General features: G+C 38.4%; 1 protein-coding gene across 2 annotated transcripts in view; it reads right to left on the reverse strand.

The window, feature by feature from the left end:
- Positions 1–19,842, reverse strand: part of mettl22 (methyltransferase like 22) — a 98,341-nt gene that overhangs the window by 30,036 nt on the left and 48,463 nt on the right. For both annotated transcript variants that reach the window (XM_031892520.1, NM_001127130.1), the window contains 1 exon segment: positions 18,279–18,423. In XM_031892520.1, the coding sequence (XP_031748380.1) occupies positions 18,279–18,423 (145 nt within the window).

Below are 19,842 nucleotides of genomic sequence, written 5' to 3' on the forward strand. Positions count from 1 at the left end.
CAAGTGAGGGAATACAGGGTTATGGGAGATAGCTCTTAGTACAGTGATCCACGGACTGGTCCGATTGCCATTTTGGAGTCAGGAAGGAATTTTTCCCCTCTGCAGCAAATTAGAGAGGCTTCAGATGGGGTTTTTTTTGCCTTCTTCTGGATCAACTAGAAGTTAGGCAGGTTATATATAGGCAATCTCGCCAAGCGAGCGAATCTTAACGTGGCCACCTTTATGCTTGTCTATTTCAGACATTTCGGCTGATTGCAAAGGTGCCATGCAAAAATATATTATATATTTTAAAATAACTTTTAACTATTATTTTTGTGATTTACAATAGTATGTATTTTTACATAATGGTGGGGCTTTATGTATTTCCATCCTTCTTACATTCTTAAAAAATACAAAACCCTTACACTTGTTAAAAAGGACTGTTAAAATTAATTTTTAGTATGATGTAGATCTTGAAATTCTGAAACAATTTACAGTTAGTCTTCACTTTATGTTCCGTGGTTTTTGAATTATTTTGCTTTTTGTTCAGCAACTCTCCAGTTTGGAATTTCAGTAGTTGTCTGGTTGCTAGGGTTCTAATTACCCGAGCAACCAGTGAGTGGTTTGAATGAAAACCTAATATAAATAAGAGGGGGACTGAAAAGAAAGATAAGTTATACAAAGTAGCCATAACAATAAAACTGTAGCATTAAAATTAAATACGTTTTGGCTGCTGTGGTCAGTGACCCACTTTTGAAAGCTGGAAAGAGTCAATTATTCTACAACATTTTACAACATACTAAAAGTTAACTTAAAGATGAACATCCCCTTTAAGTGTGCCTAGTTGAATATAATAATCAGCACTTAATTATTCAAGTTAAATCAGCAGCATAACACAAGCTTTGCTGCTCAGACAAGGCAATGATTAATAAGTGCATCAGGCTTAAGAGCTTAGGAATGCTTTCCTATGGTTTTTGCTGTTTATAGTGTGGGCACTATTATAATCTGATTTTGTTGGACCTATCATGCCCCAATCAAACCCAGTAATGCCTATGATTCGAATAGTTGGGTCAAAGTTGTAGAATGTTTGTAATTCTTTTAACGATGGAAATTAAAACTAATGTAAAAGTATTAATATGTCAACTCCGTTCTCATTGCCATTATGAATGTTGCTGTGTTCAGCTAATCAGACAACTTGACTTGGTCTAACTGAATCAGATCCCAGTTGCGCTTCAAATGTTAATGTGCATGAGGTTAAATTAATTTTTATAAGGTTAATGTTATTGCACAGTGACTCCAGAGAAACCAAAGCTGCAGGAAATACATAGAAATAATAATATGCACATATCATGGAAAATGTTATTATTAATTTCCCTGGTGATTTAATTTGTACTTAACATCCTGTAACAGTTACCACAAGTAGTGTTTTTTTGCAAAAGTTAACACAAGGATAGTGCTGCTCAATGTGACACATAGCATTTATATCTATTACCTGACCTTTTCTGATTGCCATTTATTTGGTTTGGTTGGCATGTTTCCTTAGTATGATCAAACCTCTAATTGCTGTCAGCACTACAGAAAAATATAACAGTAAATGTTAAAATGGAAACGGAAAGGAATGAAAGAATTGCAGAGATTATCTCTTAAGGACATGTGCCGCTCTGCACCTCCTAGAAGGTAGAACAAGAGCTAGATTTATTACAAGGCTTGTTCATATAATTCTAATACCTGTATCGACTTGTTTTAAGTGGGTTTATAGCAAGTGGATCTAATTAAGCTGATTAAGCTATACATGGCAAATTCTCAACACATTTGACACCATGACTGTTTTGTATGGTATGCTCCTCTGAGTAAGAAAGAGTACAACCTCTTTCAAAGCTTATACATGGGTCTCATTCACACTAACGCTGTGAAGTCTGCTTTAAAAATATAGTTTTTTTTAGCAAGTTATTATTTTATAAATTGTGTGGACTAGTACAATTTGTAAATATATTTCAATGGGCTAAATAAATATATTTGAATATACTGATTTAAAGCCTAGGATAAAGTAAACTCTAAACTACAGTTAGAGTTTCACCTTTGTATAATGAAAATACTTAAAGGAGAATGCAAGTCAAAATTTAAAAAGCATACTGCCCAATAGTCCTCCTATTGTTTAGTAAAAACGCCACACTTTTGGCTCACCTAATCAAATATTTACTCAGTCACACTTACTTCACATTTTCTAGAACAGGCAGCCATCTCTAAAAAGGTATTCTCCCTTCCTTTCCCTCCTTGCTTCATACTGCACATGTGTTTCATTCCCTCCCCTCTGCCAGATCCGCTTTAAAGTTATTATTGCCTGATTTATCAAGCTAGCATTAACAAAATAATTCAAGTTGCTTAAAGGGATCTAAACTTGAGCACTTTTGCCTTTCACAAACATTTTTTATTTTTTCATGTTTTCTTAATGACCTTTTACAAATATTATCTAATATATGTAATATCGGTAGATACTGCCCTTGCCCATCTTTTACCTTGAACCACCATTTAGTGATGAGCTGTGTGCTCCCTCAGAGATCAGCTAGGGAGTAAATGGTAGAACCTTGTCCATAATCAGCACTCATAGACCTCATATAGTGCTACATCCTCTTTACATGAATCTATGGCCTATACATGAATATATGTCCTAGAGGAGTAACGTATAGCAATTGTCAGTCATTTACTGACTGTATAAAAAGATACAATAATACTGTTTCTGATTAAGTATTTCTCTGTAGTGATCACCTTGAACGTTGATGGTTTTAATGACCAAGATTTCTTAGGAACATTTCTACTAATTCTTTTTTATTTTTGGTTTCAGTTTTAGTTCATCAGGGATTTTTTGTATGAGAACAAACACTAAGGGGCACATTTACTAAGACACGAATCTGAACCGAATTGGAAAAATTCCGATTTGAAAACGAACATTTTGCGACTTTTTCGCTTTTTTTGCGATTTTTTCGGTGTCTTTACGACTTTTCGGAAATTGTCGCGACTTTTTTGGTACCAATACGATTTGCGCCAAAAAACGTGAGTTTTTCGTAGCCATTCCGAAAGTTGCGCAAAATCTGGCGATTTTTTCGTAGCGTTAAAACTTGCGCGAAAAGTTGCGCCTTTTTCATAGCGTTAAAACTTAAAAGGTGCGACGTTTCGCGCAAGTTTTAATGCTACGAAAAAATTGCCAGATTTTGCGCAACTTTCAGAATGGCTACGAAAAACTCGCGTTTTTTCGCGCAAATCGTATTAGTAACGAAAAAGTCGCGACAATTTTCCGAAAAAATCGCAAAATACCGATCATTATGAAAAAAACGCAATCGGACGCATTCGGCCCGTTCGTGGGTTAGTAAATGTGCCCCTAAGGGGCAGATTTACTAAGACACAAACACTCATTCGAATGCTCTGAGCGTATTTTCGACGATTTTTTTGTCGCTTGCGCAACTTTTTCGACGCCTGCAAAACTTTTTTGTATGCTTGTGCAAAAAGATCGAAAAGGTTTTCCCGCTGTTTACAATCGTTCGGTACAAAAATTTAGTGACTTTTGGATCGCCAATACGATATTATCGTGACTAATACGATTTTTTAGTAAGCATTTTCGTGATATTTGCAATCTTCAGAAATTTTCGTATCCAATCTGAATTTATCCCATTCAGGATTCGAACTCGTGATTTCATGAATCTGCCCATAAGCCATATAACAACCCACATCTAATCAACCACACATAATCACTGCCTAATGTACATGATGAATAATTAAAGTAATGTGTATATTTATATACATGTACACATGTATTAAAATGAGAGTCGCTATCTTAAGCATTGCTGCTGTATTTAGTAAAATGGAACTGGACCTACATGGGTTTTAATTTCACTTCTGCTATTTTTTGAATGCATTTTGATGACAGCTTGACCTTTACTGTATATCAGAACAGATGATCTATGTGGAGGTTTCCATAACTGTAATATGTAATGTTATTTTAGAGAAAGCATGGTTGACATTCAGGACATGACCCAGATAACCACTTACTTTAGATTTTACCAGAATTAGTCCGCAACAGTTATAATCTGTTATGCAGTAATGTTCTTTAATAGCAGGGGTGTTGCTGCAAATATTTGAATGAAACATGCTCAAAGTCACAAATGTTTTAAGTATATGGACTGCTTAACTCTTAACCTGTGGTGATACAAGAGAGCATCAGGAACTACAATATGTGCATGTGGTGTAAAAAGGGGTGTCTGACTACTACAAAGGTTAATCACACTTCTATGGCCCGAGTGTACCTGAAATACATTGGATAGGAAGCAGAGAGAATATGTATGGGGATACATAGAATCACACAGGTAGCTGAAATGGAAAAATGGATAAAATAAAAAAAGTCTCTTTATTTTCAACCACCACCTAAATTGAATCCACTGAATTGAACCCATTCAGTCATTTCATACATATAATATTGTTATTTGTGTTTGGAAGGTTGGGAAGAAGGTTGAGCAGACATTTTCTTTCTGTCATATGTCTGTAGGTTAAAGGGGACCTGTCACCCTAAGAAATAACTTCAAATTATTTTCTATATTGTTAGTTGAGCAATATAAACTTCACTTAGCCTATATAAATAATATAAATCTTGTTTCATTCCATCTTGGAATTACTCAATCAAAGCAAGCAGGCAGACACCATTTTGTGGACACTGTTATGAAGGCAAAATTGATATCATGCCAAAATCTTGTTTATGTGCCAGAATGGGGAACCAAATGCCCATGCCCATGCAATGGCTACACAATTAGATGATGAAGAGGGAGAGGAAAAGTGAGAAGTGCAGTGACATCTAGGTAGTACTGAACGGAAAGCTAAAGTTATTGTCTGCCCCGCCTCTATGCCTAAGGCATAGAGGTGGGGCAAGCAATATATGATTGACAGCTGGGATTTTTAAATGCCTTTAAAATGGATTTGGATGTGTTAATATAAAAATGAATTTGGGTTTCATGTTTAATTTGAAAAGGACTTTTATTATACAGCTTTTTATGTCTGGGTGACAGGTCCTCTTTAAGCATTAGGCATAAGTCTATCATATTTTGGTATGTGAATCATATATAAGCTGCTTAGCGCATGTGAACCACTGCTTAGTTTGTATTCCAAACAGAAATACTATTTTGCATTATACCTCAGACTTTTTAATATTTTTTGTTTGACAAATGTCCCAATTTACAGTTCAGTCCTTCAAATATCATTGCTTTGCATTTTGTCCTTAAAGGAGAAGGAAAGGCTAGTAAAGAGTTAATCTCAAGCAGCAGGCATACCTTCAGTTGTCTCAATAGTGCCCTTAATGCTCCCCATATTTCTCCTCTTAAGAAGATCTGGAGCCAAACAGGAAGAAAAAACGCTGAGCTGTGTAAAGACAGTTCCCATAGTGCCTCGCTCCTGCACAGATATGCAGACCAAGTGTACATGCTCAGTTAGTAAGACTATGGGGCACATTTACTAAGCCACGAACTGGCCGAATGCGTTTTTTTCGTAATGATCGGAATTTTGCGATTTTTTCGGAAAATTATCGCGACTTTTTCGTTACCAATACGATTTGCGCGTAAAAACGCGAGTTTTTCGTAGCCATTCCGAAAGTTGCGCAAAATCTACCGATTTTTTCGTAGCGTTAATACTTGCGCGAAAAGTCGAGTACGAAAGATTCGGATTCATTCAAGCTTCAGTATGGTGACTTTTCTTGGACCAGGTTGGAGCTGCAGGGTGCCATTGAGTACTATGGGAGGCTTCCAAAATCATGCTAAGGACCTGATTCACTAAAGTGCGATAAAAATTTAAAAACGCAAAATAATTTGCGCGCGTTTCACCATAGTATTATCGCGTGCGAAAAATCGCAATTTTCGCATGGGTTATTTCTCGCGCAAGTTTTAGCGCATGCGTTAATTACCGCACTGAAAAGAATACGATCGCATGATTCACTCTAACTTTTGCGCGCTAAATATCGCATTCGGCTATGCGAAAATTAACTCCTACTACAGGCAGGCGAAAAATTATAGAAAAGTACAGTAAATGAGTTTTTTGCAATAAAATATGGACTTACAGTGTTATTTATTCAAGTATGTGTCTTTTTACTCAATTTTACTAAAGTCTTGGCATGTATGGAATTTCGCTACTAATATACAGTACTGTAGCGGCGAATATTTTTTTCGCGCAAAATACATTACTATGTATATTTTGGCGATTTTTTTTTTCCACGATTTTGTAATCTCGCGAATTGCGGACATTTTGTGGCGATTTTGTAATCTCGTGACATGTGCGACTTGGGGCCATTTTGTGTCATTCAGCCTGGAGGCAGCAAACTGAGAGGATGCCTGGGGTTTCAGACTTGCTACCAGGGGAGAGGCGCTATATAATCAGCGTGCTCCTGCGTGCAGGATATGACCAGCCACCGCCGGGGGACATAGGGGTCCACGAGAGGAAGAGGGCAATCCTGGCTGAGCTAAGAGAGGGTTTGCTCGCCAGGTTTGCCCTTGATGTGGGCCCCCACCAGCTCCGGCGGCTGTGGTCCGACCTTAAGCGCAGGAGCCCAGAACTGGTCGCTGAAATTAGAGAAGGTAATTATTGTACTTTATTATGCTGTTACAGTATACGTTCAGTAAAAGATTTAGCAAGTAATTTGAACTAAAGGTACAAATGTAAGAAATGTCAGGGATGATGAAAGTAACATAGTAACATAGTAAGGTGGGTTGAAAAAAGACATACGTCCATCACGTTCAACCATAATGCCAGTGAGGAACTGAAACGTTGGTCACAATAAACCTCTGAATATTATTTCACATATTTGTGACTCCTTGTGAGAATCCTGTGGGTGCCGTCACCCCATGCCTGTCTAGATTTTGTTTTGCCACAGGCACCCAGGTATTATTGTTCCTTATGGTGTGCAGCTTCCCAGCACTTCCTATTGTATATATATATATATATACACATCTATTGTCAAATACATAAAGCAGGGGGGAAGCAGCAGGGAGCGGCCCATAGTGTGAGTCATTTGGGGGAAGGGCCACGAATGTTTTAGGGGGCCCTGGCTAACAATGTTTGTGTGTCCTTTGTATTGATGTGAGGGTTCACAGGGGGAGGGGCCATTGGGGGCGTGGGAGGAGGGGGGCCCAAAAAATGTTGTTGTGAGGGGCCCCGTTGTTTATGATGGTGTATGAATGTATATATATATAATATATTACACAAAATAACATCTTGCAATACTATTTCACAGAACTTCAGCTGGCGCCTCCTCCCCAGGCCCAACCCCAGGCCCTCCAGCCTCTACCGGCCCCAGCGGCCCGACCTGCGGCCCCCGAGGCCCATCCACCGTCCCCCGAGGCCCAACTATTGGCCCCAGAGGCCCGACCAGAGGCCCCAGGACCCAGCCAGGCCCCAGAGGCCCCAGGACCCAGCCAGGCCCCAGAGGCCCCAGGACCCAGCCAGGCCCCAGAGGCCCCAGGACCCAGCCAGGCCCCAGAGGCCCCAGGACCCAGCCAGGCCCCAGGACCCAGCCAGGCCCCAGAGGCCCCAGGACCCAGCCAGGCCCCAGCCAGGCCCCAGAGGCCCCAGGACCCAGCCAGGCCCCAGAGGCCCCAGGACCCAGCCAGGCCCCAGAGGCCCCAGGACCCAGCCAGGCCCCAGAGGCCCCAGGACCCAGCCAGGCCCCAGAGGCCCCAGGACCCAGCCAGGCCCCAGACTCATATGAGGCGGAGGAGGCCGCCGAGGAGGCCGCCGAGGAGGCCATGGAGGCCCCGGACACCCCCCCCCCCTTTACTCCTCTCCCAGTTTGTCCCCAGTTTCCCCGGCCCTTGAGTTCCCCTCCCAGCCCCCCGGATGCCAGCAACCAGGTTCTCCTGCTGACGAGGGAAGATCACGGTCCGTGCAGGAGGACCTGGACAATGTGAGGGCTGAGGTGGCCCAGCTCCGGGGGGAAGTTGCTGAACTGAGGAGGGAAGTCACCGAACTCAAGGGCAGCAAGCCCTAAGTTTCCCCCCCCCCCCCTTTTTTTATTTTATAAGTAAAAATTTTTAATTTTATACTTTTGAACTGAGTAATGTCTCATTATTTATCCTTCATTGATATGGTATTCTATACTTTCATGTAGTTTCCCCTACACTCTTACATTTATCAGTAACACATCAATATGCTATATGGGTTAAATGTTTGCAAATATTCTGGCAACAATTTTGTCTTGAGCCCATTTTGCTGAATAGTAAAACTTGCGTTAATAAGTAGCGTATTTTCTGGCGAGTGTGATAACTGCCAATCCAATGTTTTGTTGCCAGAATAATTGCAATATTATATTTGTCCCCGTTTAATAAAGTGGCCATAACATATTTGCCATTTATTCTGTGTCTAAAATCTCTAACTTAATTTAAGCCACTTTAGCAAAAGGACCCCTAAGTATTTGGCTAAATATTCTTAAATGTCCCCCGCCGCGAAAAAATTCAACGCACGTGCAAAAATTCGCTGCAAATCCATGCCTGGCGAAACATTTCATCACTTGTAGCCAAATATAAATAGTCGCGCAAATAAACGCACGCCATGTTAGCCATACACGCCAATACTTGCGGAAAATTACTGTATTAAAAATGACCATTTCCCTGCAAACTGGCGGCTGCGTTACTCTGGGGGAAACACATACTTGAATAAATAACACTGTAAGTCCATATTGTATTGCAAAAAACTCATTTACTGCACTTTTCTATAATTTTTCGCCTGCCTGTAGTAGGTGTTAATTTTCGCATAGCCGAATGCGATATTTAGCGCGCAAAAGTTATAGTGAATCATGCGATCGTATTCTTTTCAGCGCGGAAATTAACGCATAACGGTAAAACTAGCGCGAGAAATAACCCATGCGAAAATGGCGATTTTTCGCACGCGATAATACTATGGTGAATCGCGCGCAAATTTACCGCGCAAATTTACCGCGCAAAAGCGTGCGATAATTTTTAACGCACTTTAATGAATCAGGCGCCAGGTTGGAGCTGCAGAGTGCCATTGAGTCCTATGGGAGGCTTCCAAAATCATGGTAAGTCTGAAAGTTTCGCCCGCCGCTTAGGAGCGCTCAATACGAAAAAGGCGCGACAAGATACGAGCGCATCGTAACGGCTACGAAAAATTCGCGTTTTTTCGCGCAAATCGTATTGGTAACGAAAAAGTCGCGACAATTTCCGAAAAGTCGTAAAGGCACCGAAAAAATCGCAAAAAATACGAAAAAGTCGGAAAATGTTCGTTTTCCAATCGGATTTTTCCAATTCGGATTCGAAATCGTGTCTTAGTAAATCAGCCCCTATGAGTCAGCTTCCTGCTGATTGGCTCAGATCCTCAGATCCACATTCCTAATGGGGCGGAGTGAGTTCCTAGCATTCTTGAGAGAGGGGGAGCAGGAAAGAGCAGAGAATAGAACAAATCTTTTTTCAGAGAAGTCAGTGCAGCGTTTCTGGGAGTGCTTATGGCTGTATTTACATAGACCTTTCTGATAAAGCTTACTTAGATTTTACCTTTCTTTCTCCTTTAAGACTTCACAATATACTTTACAAGTATGGTACCAGACTAAAACTAAAGGTCAGCACTGGCAATTGAATATATGGTCTACTCCTATGTTGACCCTTGAAATCCTTTAACCCTAAATGGACATTGGAAAATAGACCTCCAAAGGAATCACAAGCATAACAGATATCTTAGCTAATAGTTACTCTGCTTTTCACACAACATAAGTATGGTATAGCCCAGTGGTGGGCAAACTTATTTGTCAACTGAGCCAAATATCAACAAAACAGCGATTGAAATTTCTTTTGAGAGCCAAATTTTTTAAACTTAAAATATATAGGAAGTTACATTGTTATTAACTTAATAAGGGTATTCCTAACCATCTCAACTTACCTTTCTCAATCCTCTACACTTCATGTACGTTGAATAAAACTTGATAACATACTTAATAATGATATTATTTATTGATAAACTTCCTTAACTTCCTTCCTTAAAATTAAACCATGACAATGACTGACAAACACTAATGTGAACAATAGCCTTGCATCTCCTTGGAAAGTTTGAGTAAGTCAGCTTTGTATGTTGTTGTTTTTAATTTTAGGCACGATTCCTGTCAGGCTTACCAGGTCACTCAGTATTCGGGGTCACCGGGACTCACCAGCTAAGGTTAGGACAGCACAAAGTTAGCGTCACACAAACGGCTCACACAACACGAAGCCTCCCAGGGTGAGGATAGGAGTCGTCGAGAGTGGAGAGAAGCCTGAGCGACTAACCAAGACAAGGTAGCGAAGGAGAAGGCAAAAGCGTAATCAGGCAGTTCTGGGTCAAGGGCAGGCAGTGTAGGTTCAGATTCAAGGTCAAGCAGAGGTCAGGACGGGCGGCAAGGATTCAAGGTCGACAGGTAGAAGTCAGCAGCAGAGAATCAACAGGAAGTAACAGCTAGGCTTCAGGATAACCACAATAACCAGGCACTGATCAGTACTACAAACAGCTAAAATAGTTTGTCTTTTGGCGCCAATTCGCCTGTGTCTTGACGCACTAGGTAAAGATGCACCGCGTAATGACGAGCCCCATGAAGACACGCTGCGCAATGACGCGTCCCGTTATGACACACCGCGTAATGACACATCATGATGTGACGCTATCACCTCACTGGAAGGCGTCGGACGGGGATTGACGTCACTGCAGCAGGGTACGTATCCTTACAGATTCAATAAGACAAATTCTCAATTTACTCTTGATAAGGTTCATGCTTGAAAATGATTGTTCACATAAATATGTAGACCCGAATAAGGAAAAAACAGCAAATGCTAGTCTTTTCAGTTGATTATATGAGCCAGGAATACTATTCCAGGTGTTAAAATCAACATATCTTCCATCTCCAGGTCTTTCAAAACAGACCACTTGCGCTGTGAACTAAGTTCACATTTATTTTTCTCCAATATTTCTATATCGGTACAAAGACGTTCAAATTTCGAGCTCCACAGTTTTTTGTTTTTAAAATCCAGCAATTGCATTTCAAAGTTGCCAATGTCAATATTAAAGGGAGAAAAATATAATTCTGTTACAGTAGCATCAAAAGGTTTTTAACAAAGGCTAACTTCGCTTTTTTTGAATTCCTGTAACCTGTTGAGAAAAGCTTCCCTCATATTTAAAAGTGTTGTTTTGAAATAGCAAATGTCAATATCAGAAATATTTTCTTGGCAATGTTTCAACATGCTTGGAAAATTAATCAAAGTTTCTCTTTCAAAATCTTGAGCAAAAACAGATAATTTGTTTTTGAATGAAATAACTTCTTCTAACAAATTGTTTTCATTCCCTTGTAGTTTATGATTAAGTTGATTTAGGTGGGACGTAACGTCTAACATGAAATACAGTTTTTGTATCCACTGATCGTTCGTTAGTTCTGGATAGTGAACACCCTTCTCAAGGAAAAATGCTTTAATTTCTGTTAATAAGGAAGCAAAATGTTTCAAAACGTTTCCTCTTGTTATGCAGCAAAAGATCTGCGTACTCACTCTCCATTTCAAATAAAAATTCTTTAAATTGGCGATGATTAAGAGTTTTAGGTATAATGGAGTTGATAATCTTAATCATCAATTCCATAACTTTGCAAATTTCTTCTGGTAATGTCTGCACACAAAGAGCTTCTTGATGTTTGATGCAATGTTAAGTAAGTATCTCGTGATTAGTTTTTTCTTTCATAACAGCAATAAAACCCTTTCTTACGCTGGTCATACTTTTTGCCCCGTCTGTTGAAATTGAGACAGTTTTATCGAGTGGAATATGATGTTTTTCAATGCACTTAATTACAGCATTCGCTATATCTACTCCACGTGTTTGACCTTTGAGTGGCGATAATCCTAAAAGTTCTTCTTTAGAACCTGTAGTTGAAATAAATCTTACAAAAAGTGAAACTTGCGCTGTATAATTTATGTCACAAGACTCGTCAACTGCTATTGATAAAGCTGAAGCCAATTTAAGATCTTCAACTTGCTGTTTTAACAGACAATGGCAACTTTTTAATTTTCTTTTTAGAATATCTTTGTTCTTAAAATCCCTAAATAACTCTTCCGATGCATTTATTAAACAACGTTTTATGTATTCGCCATCTGCAATCTCTTGACTAACCACAAAACTTGTAAAATTAACATTGTTGGAAGATTGCATCCAGTGATTAAATACAGAACTTGATTTTTCTTGACTCTTCTGAAGTTCCTCAACTGCTTTCTTCCTCGCATCACCAACAGGATAATTATTACTAAATGACACGTGTTTAGTTGTAAAGTGTCTCTTTAAATTTAATTTCTTGTTATACGCCAATTTTTCTTTACAAATAAGACAGGTCGGAAGGCCATTTAAGTTTTGAAGTTTTGAAATTCACGGTTTTTCGTTGCTTTTTGAAATTCACGGTTTTTGCAGGGCACGTTTCATTTTAAAATAAAGCCACCAACACTAAATAATGAAAACTCTGCCTACAATTGATTGAACAAAAGTAGCTGTAGATCCTACAGTGTAGGTCAGGATTGCAGCTTCACAGCAGATTCAGAAGATTCACCTGTGCGGGATTTGAGGAAGTTACTGCTGCTCATGAGACTGCAGACTGTTACTGGCTCATGTGCATGAAATGAGCAAGCCTCCCCTGCACTGTGTGTCCTGCCCCCCTCCTGCACCTCGTCTCCCGTAGCCCAAAGACCACCCCCTCCAGTCGATTTTTGCTACGGGCAACAAAAATACGATCGCACTGTACGTGCAAGCCCGCACCTGGAAGAGCCAAATTCAAGGGGCTAAAGAGCCGCAGTTTGCCGACTGCTGGTATAGCCAAACATGACTTTTTTAAGCATTGCTTCTAAGCATTTACTTTTTCATCGGTTTTTGAACACCTCTTTAATGAAAAAGGGTATCACTATATGCTATAATTTCAGAGATAATAGGACAAGTGATAGACTTCCCTTAATACTCAAATGGGAATGTGATCTGCACCAGGTATTTGATTTAGCTCACTGGCTTCAAGCTTTCAAGCCTTACAGAGCAACAAAATATATAAATCATATAGAACAAGCCAAAAAAAACTATTACTATGGTGGCACCTTCCAACACCTTCCAAATTAGCAAAAATGAACCCAACAGCACCTATAAAAGCAAACATATATATATATATATATATATATATATATATATATATATATATATATATATATATATATATGGTGGCCATGTGCCTAAATTGCACCATTTTGGCAAGATGTACAAACTTTAATAAATAAGCAATTTATTACCCTTTTTCCAGCTTTATTCTAGCTCAATATTAATATGGAGTTAGTCACATTTTCTGGTTGTCAGTAGATTGACCTTAGCCAAAAGTAGACGCAACCTGCACCTCCTTTTATTCAAAAAGTTAGGGAATGGTTAAAAAAACAAATTTGTTAAGAAAAGCTCTGTTACAAATGGAAGGGGAAATTTACTTTAACAAAATGTGGAATAATTGGGAAGCTTGGCATTTATAAGAAACAATGTGCACAAGTTATTAATCTTAATGTGTAGTTCTGGAATCTCTATCTTATCTTGCCATTGAGTGAACAAGGTAATAGTTCTCTGACCCCTGCATATATTAAATGTGTAATGTATTTCTATCAACTGAATGTTAATATTACCTAGATGTACTTTTTGACCAACATTAACATGTACTGTATGTGCATGAATGCCTTGCTATTGATTAATTTTTCATTTGTCAAATTGTAAAAGTGTGATCTGGGAACCCAAGGCCTTTTGAGGTTTATGAAGCTTGGAATCCAGATAAGTAATGGTTTAAGTATGGAATATGAATGAGGCTTTCCAATTTATAGATTTTATATTTTATTGCAGTTCTGACGGTTTGCATGAAAAATTACTTGAGTGTTTGCAGTGCCACAGAGAACTTCATTCACTGGCTTCTTTGAAGCCTTAGAGGCAGGTTTATCAAAATGTAAGTTTAGAGCTTAATACATAAAAACGTATCCTATGGGATTCATTACTATGGGATTTTAAGTAGCCTTTTCAGTGGCCTTTCCATAATTCTGAATAATGGGTTTCTGGATAATAGATCCTATACCAGTATAAAGATTTCCATAGCTGTATAAATTGCAACAAACACTCACAACTCACTATATAAATTTATATTATGCTTCTGGAGTAGACATATTTATAAAGCTGTGCAAAAAAAGTTGAGTAAGATTACACTACACCATAACATTTAACTCATCTGTAAAAGCATGTGTATTTATCAAGCTGTGTATTAATACACATGTAAAGTTGAGAGTAAAATTCTGTTATAAAAACTGGTGTAGAAATCATACCACTTTTTAAACCAATTTTTACTAATTTCTCATCAGCTTTAATGACTTTAATGGATTACACCAGTTCTGAAGTGTAGTAAATTTATGCTGCACATATCTGGATGAAATATACACAATAAATATACTGCTTCATCTACACATTTAGGCTGTAATGGATTCTGCCTGCTGATTTCAGAGTTTTTTGGTGTAAATGTTTCACACAGCTTGATATATATGCCCACAGATTAAACATGATTTTGCAGCTGGTTACTACATCCATGGCCAGGCTGCACCAATTAATTTCTTCATGCAGTCGCTGCCTGCTCACATGAATACAAGGAATGAGAAAATTCATACACCTCATCAGAAAGGATGTTTACAGGAGCCACTGCATTTCTCAAAACAGAAATGATAATACATTGCAGTTTTACAAATTGGGAATGTTTTGCAGAAAGCCTTATCAATACATAAAACAGTGATTGGTGGAGATTTTATTCCATTTAGAAATTTCCAGGGTCGGCTCATCTGCTACTTGCTGTCTTTGTAACACACAAGAAAAAAAGAGCTAAGATTCATTTGCTGGAGGCAAGAACGCTTTGCTAAAAATAAACGCTCACACACTGACAAAGTGCTGATGTGCTTGTTAAACGGTTTATCTTGGATTTCTGCTATATATAAGAAATCAAATATATTATGTATGCTAGGAAGCAAAACAGAATATTGGTAGCACAAAACAATGTATTTTGACCTACATTATAATATAATAGTTGGTGATTAAAGCTTCCTACATAGAATATATATATATATATATATATATATATATATATATATATAGCAGTTTCCACTGTCCAGTGGCTTCTTAACAGCCTGCAGTCAATAACACAAATATATATACAATTAAATGTATATACATTTAAACATGGACTTACATAATACTTAGAGGCAGATAGATCAAAGAGTGAAATTACAGCTCACCACATAAAATTTCACCCACATTCTATTGTTTCCAATGCGATTTTTAGAGGTGTATTTATCAATAGCTGAGAATTCACAATTTTATATAGTGAGTGAATTTTTCTGTGGTGAGTTCCAATAAATCTACCCCTTAATGTTTATCTGTAGGTCTAAAAACACAAATATAAATTATTAAATTATAAATCAGTGGCACCACATTGCTTTGACATATAAGATATTAATTCTGGTGTCTTGTTTTTTTTGCAAAATCAGGAATGAATTTCTAATGTTATACGGCTGATATACCTACATTTCAGGCTTGAAATAAAAGCTGCTACTATAGGGCTTTAAACTGCTGCCTTGTTGCTAGGACAGTTAAAGTTAAAATGAAGTATTCATAGAAGAGTGCCTCAACAAAAAGATAACCAATAAAAAATAAGAATAACATTAACATTAAAACCTCATATTCTACTACAAAATATATATGCCAGGAGTTATGAGGTGAACACAACACATGAAGTGTGTGATCCAGGTCCACGTGCCCCAGACTATCAGCTTAAGGAAGGCAAATCATTTTATTTTGAAAACAGTAGGCTGCTTCAAACAAGACCATCACAGCAGCTGATACAGTTAATAACTGTTTATAGAAAAAAAAATCCCAAGATACATGTTTCATGTCTTCACAATACCTGTTAACAATCCTAATGCCACTGCTGTCTCTAAACTCCTTTCACTCACATCCTCCTTTGGGTTATCTCTGTGCTTTGATTCCCCCTCTCACTCCAATGGAAACTCCCTGGATCTTTTATTTACAAAATGTTGTTCTATCTCCAACTCCCCTTTCCACCTTCTCCGATCACAATCTGCTCACATCTCAACTCTCGCTAACTCCCTCTACACCCTCTGCTGTCCCCCAAACATACATACCGAGACCTGCAATCCCTAAACACGTCACATCTCTCTTCTTCCTTTGACTCTCTTCACTCTAACATCCCGTCTGTAATCCAATCCTTGTATTTACGGACCACAAGAACAAGAGTTTTTAAAATCTGCTAAGAGGCTGAATACCAGGCAGGCTTGTTGGGCCTTATTCTTTTCTCGATTTAATTTTGTAGTTACCTACCGCCCTGCGTCACGTAATGGGAAAGCAGAATCTCTTTCCAGGTCTACTTCAAGGGAACCAATGCTCCCTAAGTCTGAAGTTCCTATCTTGGACAGGAGATGCTTCCTTTTTTTCACAAGTACATGTGGATCTGTGGAGTCAGATCAGGGACTCACAATCCAGGGACTCTGAAACCAAACTTTTCACCAGTTCGGGATCATTGATCCTCCATGGTGAATTTTATTGCCATGATAGTTGTATTTTCGTTCCGTCTGTTTTGAGGGAGAAGGTTATTTCTCTGATTCATGATGTAATAATTGCTGGTCATCCTGGAAGACGAAGAGTCTAGCTGCTAGATACTTTTGGTGGCCCAAGATGCATCTGGATATCTGAGACTATGTTGTGTCATGTTTTTTTTTTTTTTTTAAAAAAAAGGAATTAAAATGTTCTGAAAGCTTGCTATGATTATCTTAGTTAGCCAATAAAGGTATCACCTTTATACCACTTTTGTTATTTTTTTATTTCAAAAGAGTTACCCTGTAAACATATTCCTCTCTGACAAATACCTCCTGGATCCCCTACAATCTGGTTTTAGACAACACTCCACCGAAACTGCTCTAACCCGACAAACAAATGACCTCTTATCGGCTAAAGCCAAAAACACTACTTGCTACTAATACTTCTTGATCTCTCAGCTGCTTTTGACACTGTGGATTTTTGGCAGGGCTCTCTTCACCTTTTGTATTGGAATTATGGGAAGGCAGTCCCCCATAGACTCCATTTTAATCAAATCTAATTTTTAAAAATTATTTCTTTTTTCATTGTAGTAATATAACAGTACCTTGTACCTGTACTTCATCCTAACATAATCAATGCATATTGGAGGCAAAAGTAAACCTAAGCAGTGGCATTCCTACATGGCACCGGGCCCTCCTGCAGAAGAATCTTTTGAGGAGCTTGGCACGCTGTTAGGTAATAAGGCGGCTGGGGAGGATAGACTACTATAACTGTAGAGGTCTGTTTCCTCTAAAGTTACACCACTGGACTTAAGGTATGACAATCCAAATAATAGAAAAAACCCTTATCCAGAAAACCTCAGGTCCTGGATAACAGGACCCATACCTGTATATAGATACTTGTGGGAATTGGTAGAATTGTTATCCTGGTTTTAAGCATGGCTTATTTTAAAGGGTTGCGAATTATGGGTGAACTCAAGATGTAGACAAGATACCCAGCAGAACTGCCATCTTTATGTTTAAGATGACCATACACAGGCGATTAGAAACTGTCAGTAGTTTAATAGCCCATCTGCTGAAGATTTTTCAGCTGTTATCAGGTAGTTTAGAAAATCATGCTCAGTTTTACACAGACTTTTGTTAAAATGCTTCAGACATTCTAAATCCCTACCTCATAAAGCTGGAAATCAGCAACTGTTTAGAAAGATTAGGCAATTTGCACACAACATGATGGGTAAACCCAAGCAGACAAATTGGGTATAATACTTGTAAGGAAACTCTGCAACGTTTTCTAAAGCAATGGACACAGCATACAAGAAACACAACTTTCAGTGTAATTTTTTTATTTTGGCATTGAGACAGTGCCAAGGCCACAAGGATTATACTTGGTGGTAACTATGCTGCTTGAATCCATTACAAACCATAACATATAATAGAGATCCTATACTGTATACAAAGAAATCGGCATCTAAAAGCTGGTGAGTTCATGTACAAGTCAATGGGAGTTGTATTTTCATAATTCAAGCTAATTTTTGAATTTGAGTTTTCAAAAAGAATTTGAAATTTTTGAAATTTGAAATCTGAAATGTGATTTCGCTGTGCTCAAGCTGTTGTAGAGAATATCCACATTTTTTTGGAAATTTGCTTAATATTTCTTATGATAATATTTACCTGTGCAGTATACTGTCTTGGCGATCATAGCCATGATAATACTTGTGAAACCAGTGCCTGCTCCCAGTTCAAGCACAGTACAGTCTCTGAAGGGATCTGGCTGCCAGAGAATGTAATCGGCAAGAAGGAAAGCACCTCGCCAGACCTACAAAAGCAGGACAGGCAACAGATAATTTAATGACTAATACTGCACATACATAATTAATGTTTAGAATTTTCAAGTATTTACATCATTATTTTAAAAGTCTGGAAAGCTATTCAGCACAGCTAACATTATTTAATGTAACAAAGTTAAAACACATTGGGACACTGTTGTGCAGTGTATGGGAATCAAATAAAAACTATGGCATACTGAATTTGTAAGCAACAACAAGAGATCCTCTGCACTCACCCATTATCAATATATATAGGACATTTATACATTCTGTGCATTAAGCTACCAAGAAATGCCCTGGGATCACCTGACTGTAGCTGGGAAGGGTGGGAGCTACAACATGGAGCCAGCCACGACTTCTGTATAAACTATAGCAAAAAAGGGGAAAGTTGTACTCAACCACTAAATTTTAAACCATTTGGCGGGGGTGCAATGAGGTTGTGACCACAAAATAGTGGCCCTAGTGGAGCCAATAAAAGGGCAACCATATGGGGGTTTTAACCTTGAAAGCAAGAAAGTTGCAAGTAAAACGTAGTCCAGCAGTAGTGAGTGGCAATATGCCACATTTCTGCATTCACAGTAACTAGGATTCACTAAGCACTTAAGGCCCTTGGAGCGGGTTGAGTCCCCCCCCCCCCCACAACAAATAGTAAAAACAGAAATGTTTAATTACATAACATAGAATCACATAGGACTAATGTTTGCATGGGTCTCGCATTATCATCATCAATAAACCTCTTTTCCATTTCAGGAGATTGTTGTGGTTCTCTGTGGAGCTGTCTTGCTGACTTTACAACCCACTGACCTTTTTGATGTTGTTGGAAAAAATGATATATTTTTGCCAATCTTCTCAATGATGATCATCATAACATGAACAATACAACTTCATGGACAATAATGTTATTGTGGTATTTTTGGACACTACAAAGTTCATGTGAAGAAAACCTTTTTACAAGGACCACCTCCAGTTCCAGACATCTGAAGTGTCACTGCTGTCATTAATATGAATAGGTATTTCAATTTTCAATTAACATTTACTAACACTTGCATGTTTGGTGGTTTGGGCTAAATCTATGATCTAGAAGTTGTTTTTAAGCATCTCTGCAGAACTGCACAAAATGGCGGAAGTCATGTGGTAGACAATGCCTAACGCTTACTTGCGGAATATCACGCGGTAATAACGTATGCAAATTTTATCGCATGATGCGGAAAATACCGCTTGAAAATGTGTTATTGGCAGATAAATAACGACAATAAAATCACTTCTTAATTATCGCAAGTGTCCTTGTAGTGAATCGTGCGTTAAGTCGAAAAAAATAAGAAGCGATAACATTTTTAACACATGCTATAAATAGCAGTCGTAATATCGACCTTTATTGAACCAGCCCCATAATGTTCTGTGCTCTGCAG

The sequence above is a fragment of the Xenopus tropicalis genome, chromosome 9, assembly GCF_000004195.4.
Source record: "Xenopus tropicalis strain Nigerian chromosome 9, UCB_Xtro_10.0, whole genome shotgun sequence".
Lineage (NCBI taxonomy): Eukaryota > Metazoa > Chordata > Amphibia > Anura > Pipidae > Xenopus > Xenopus tropicalis.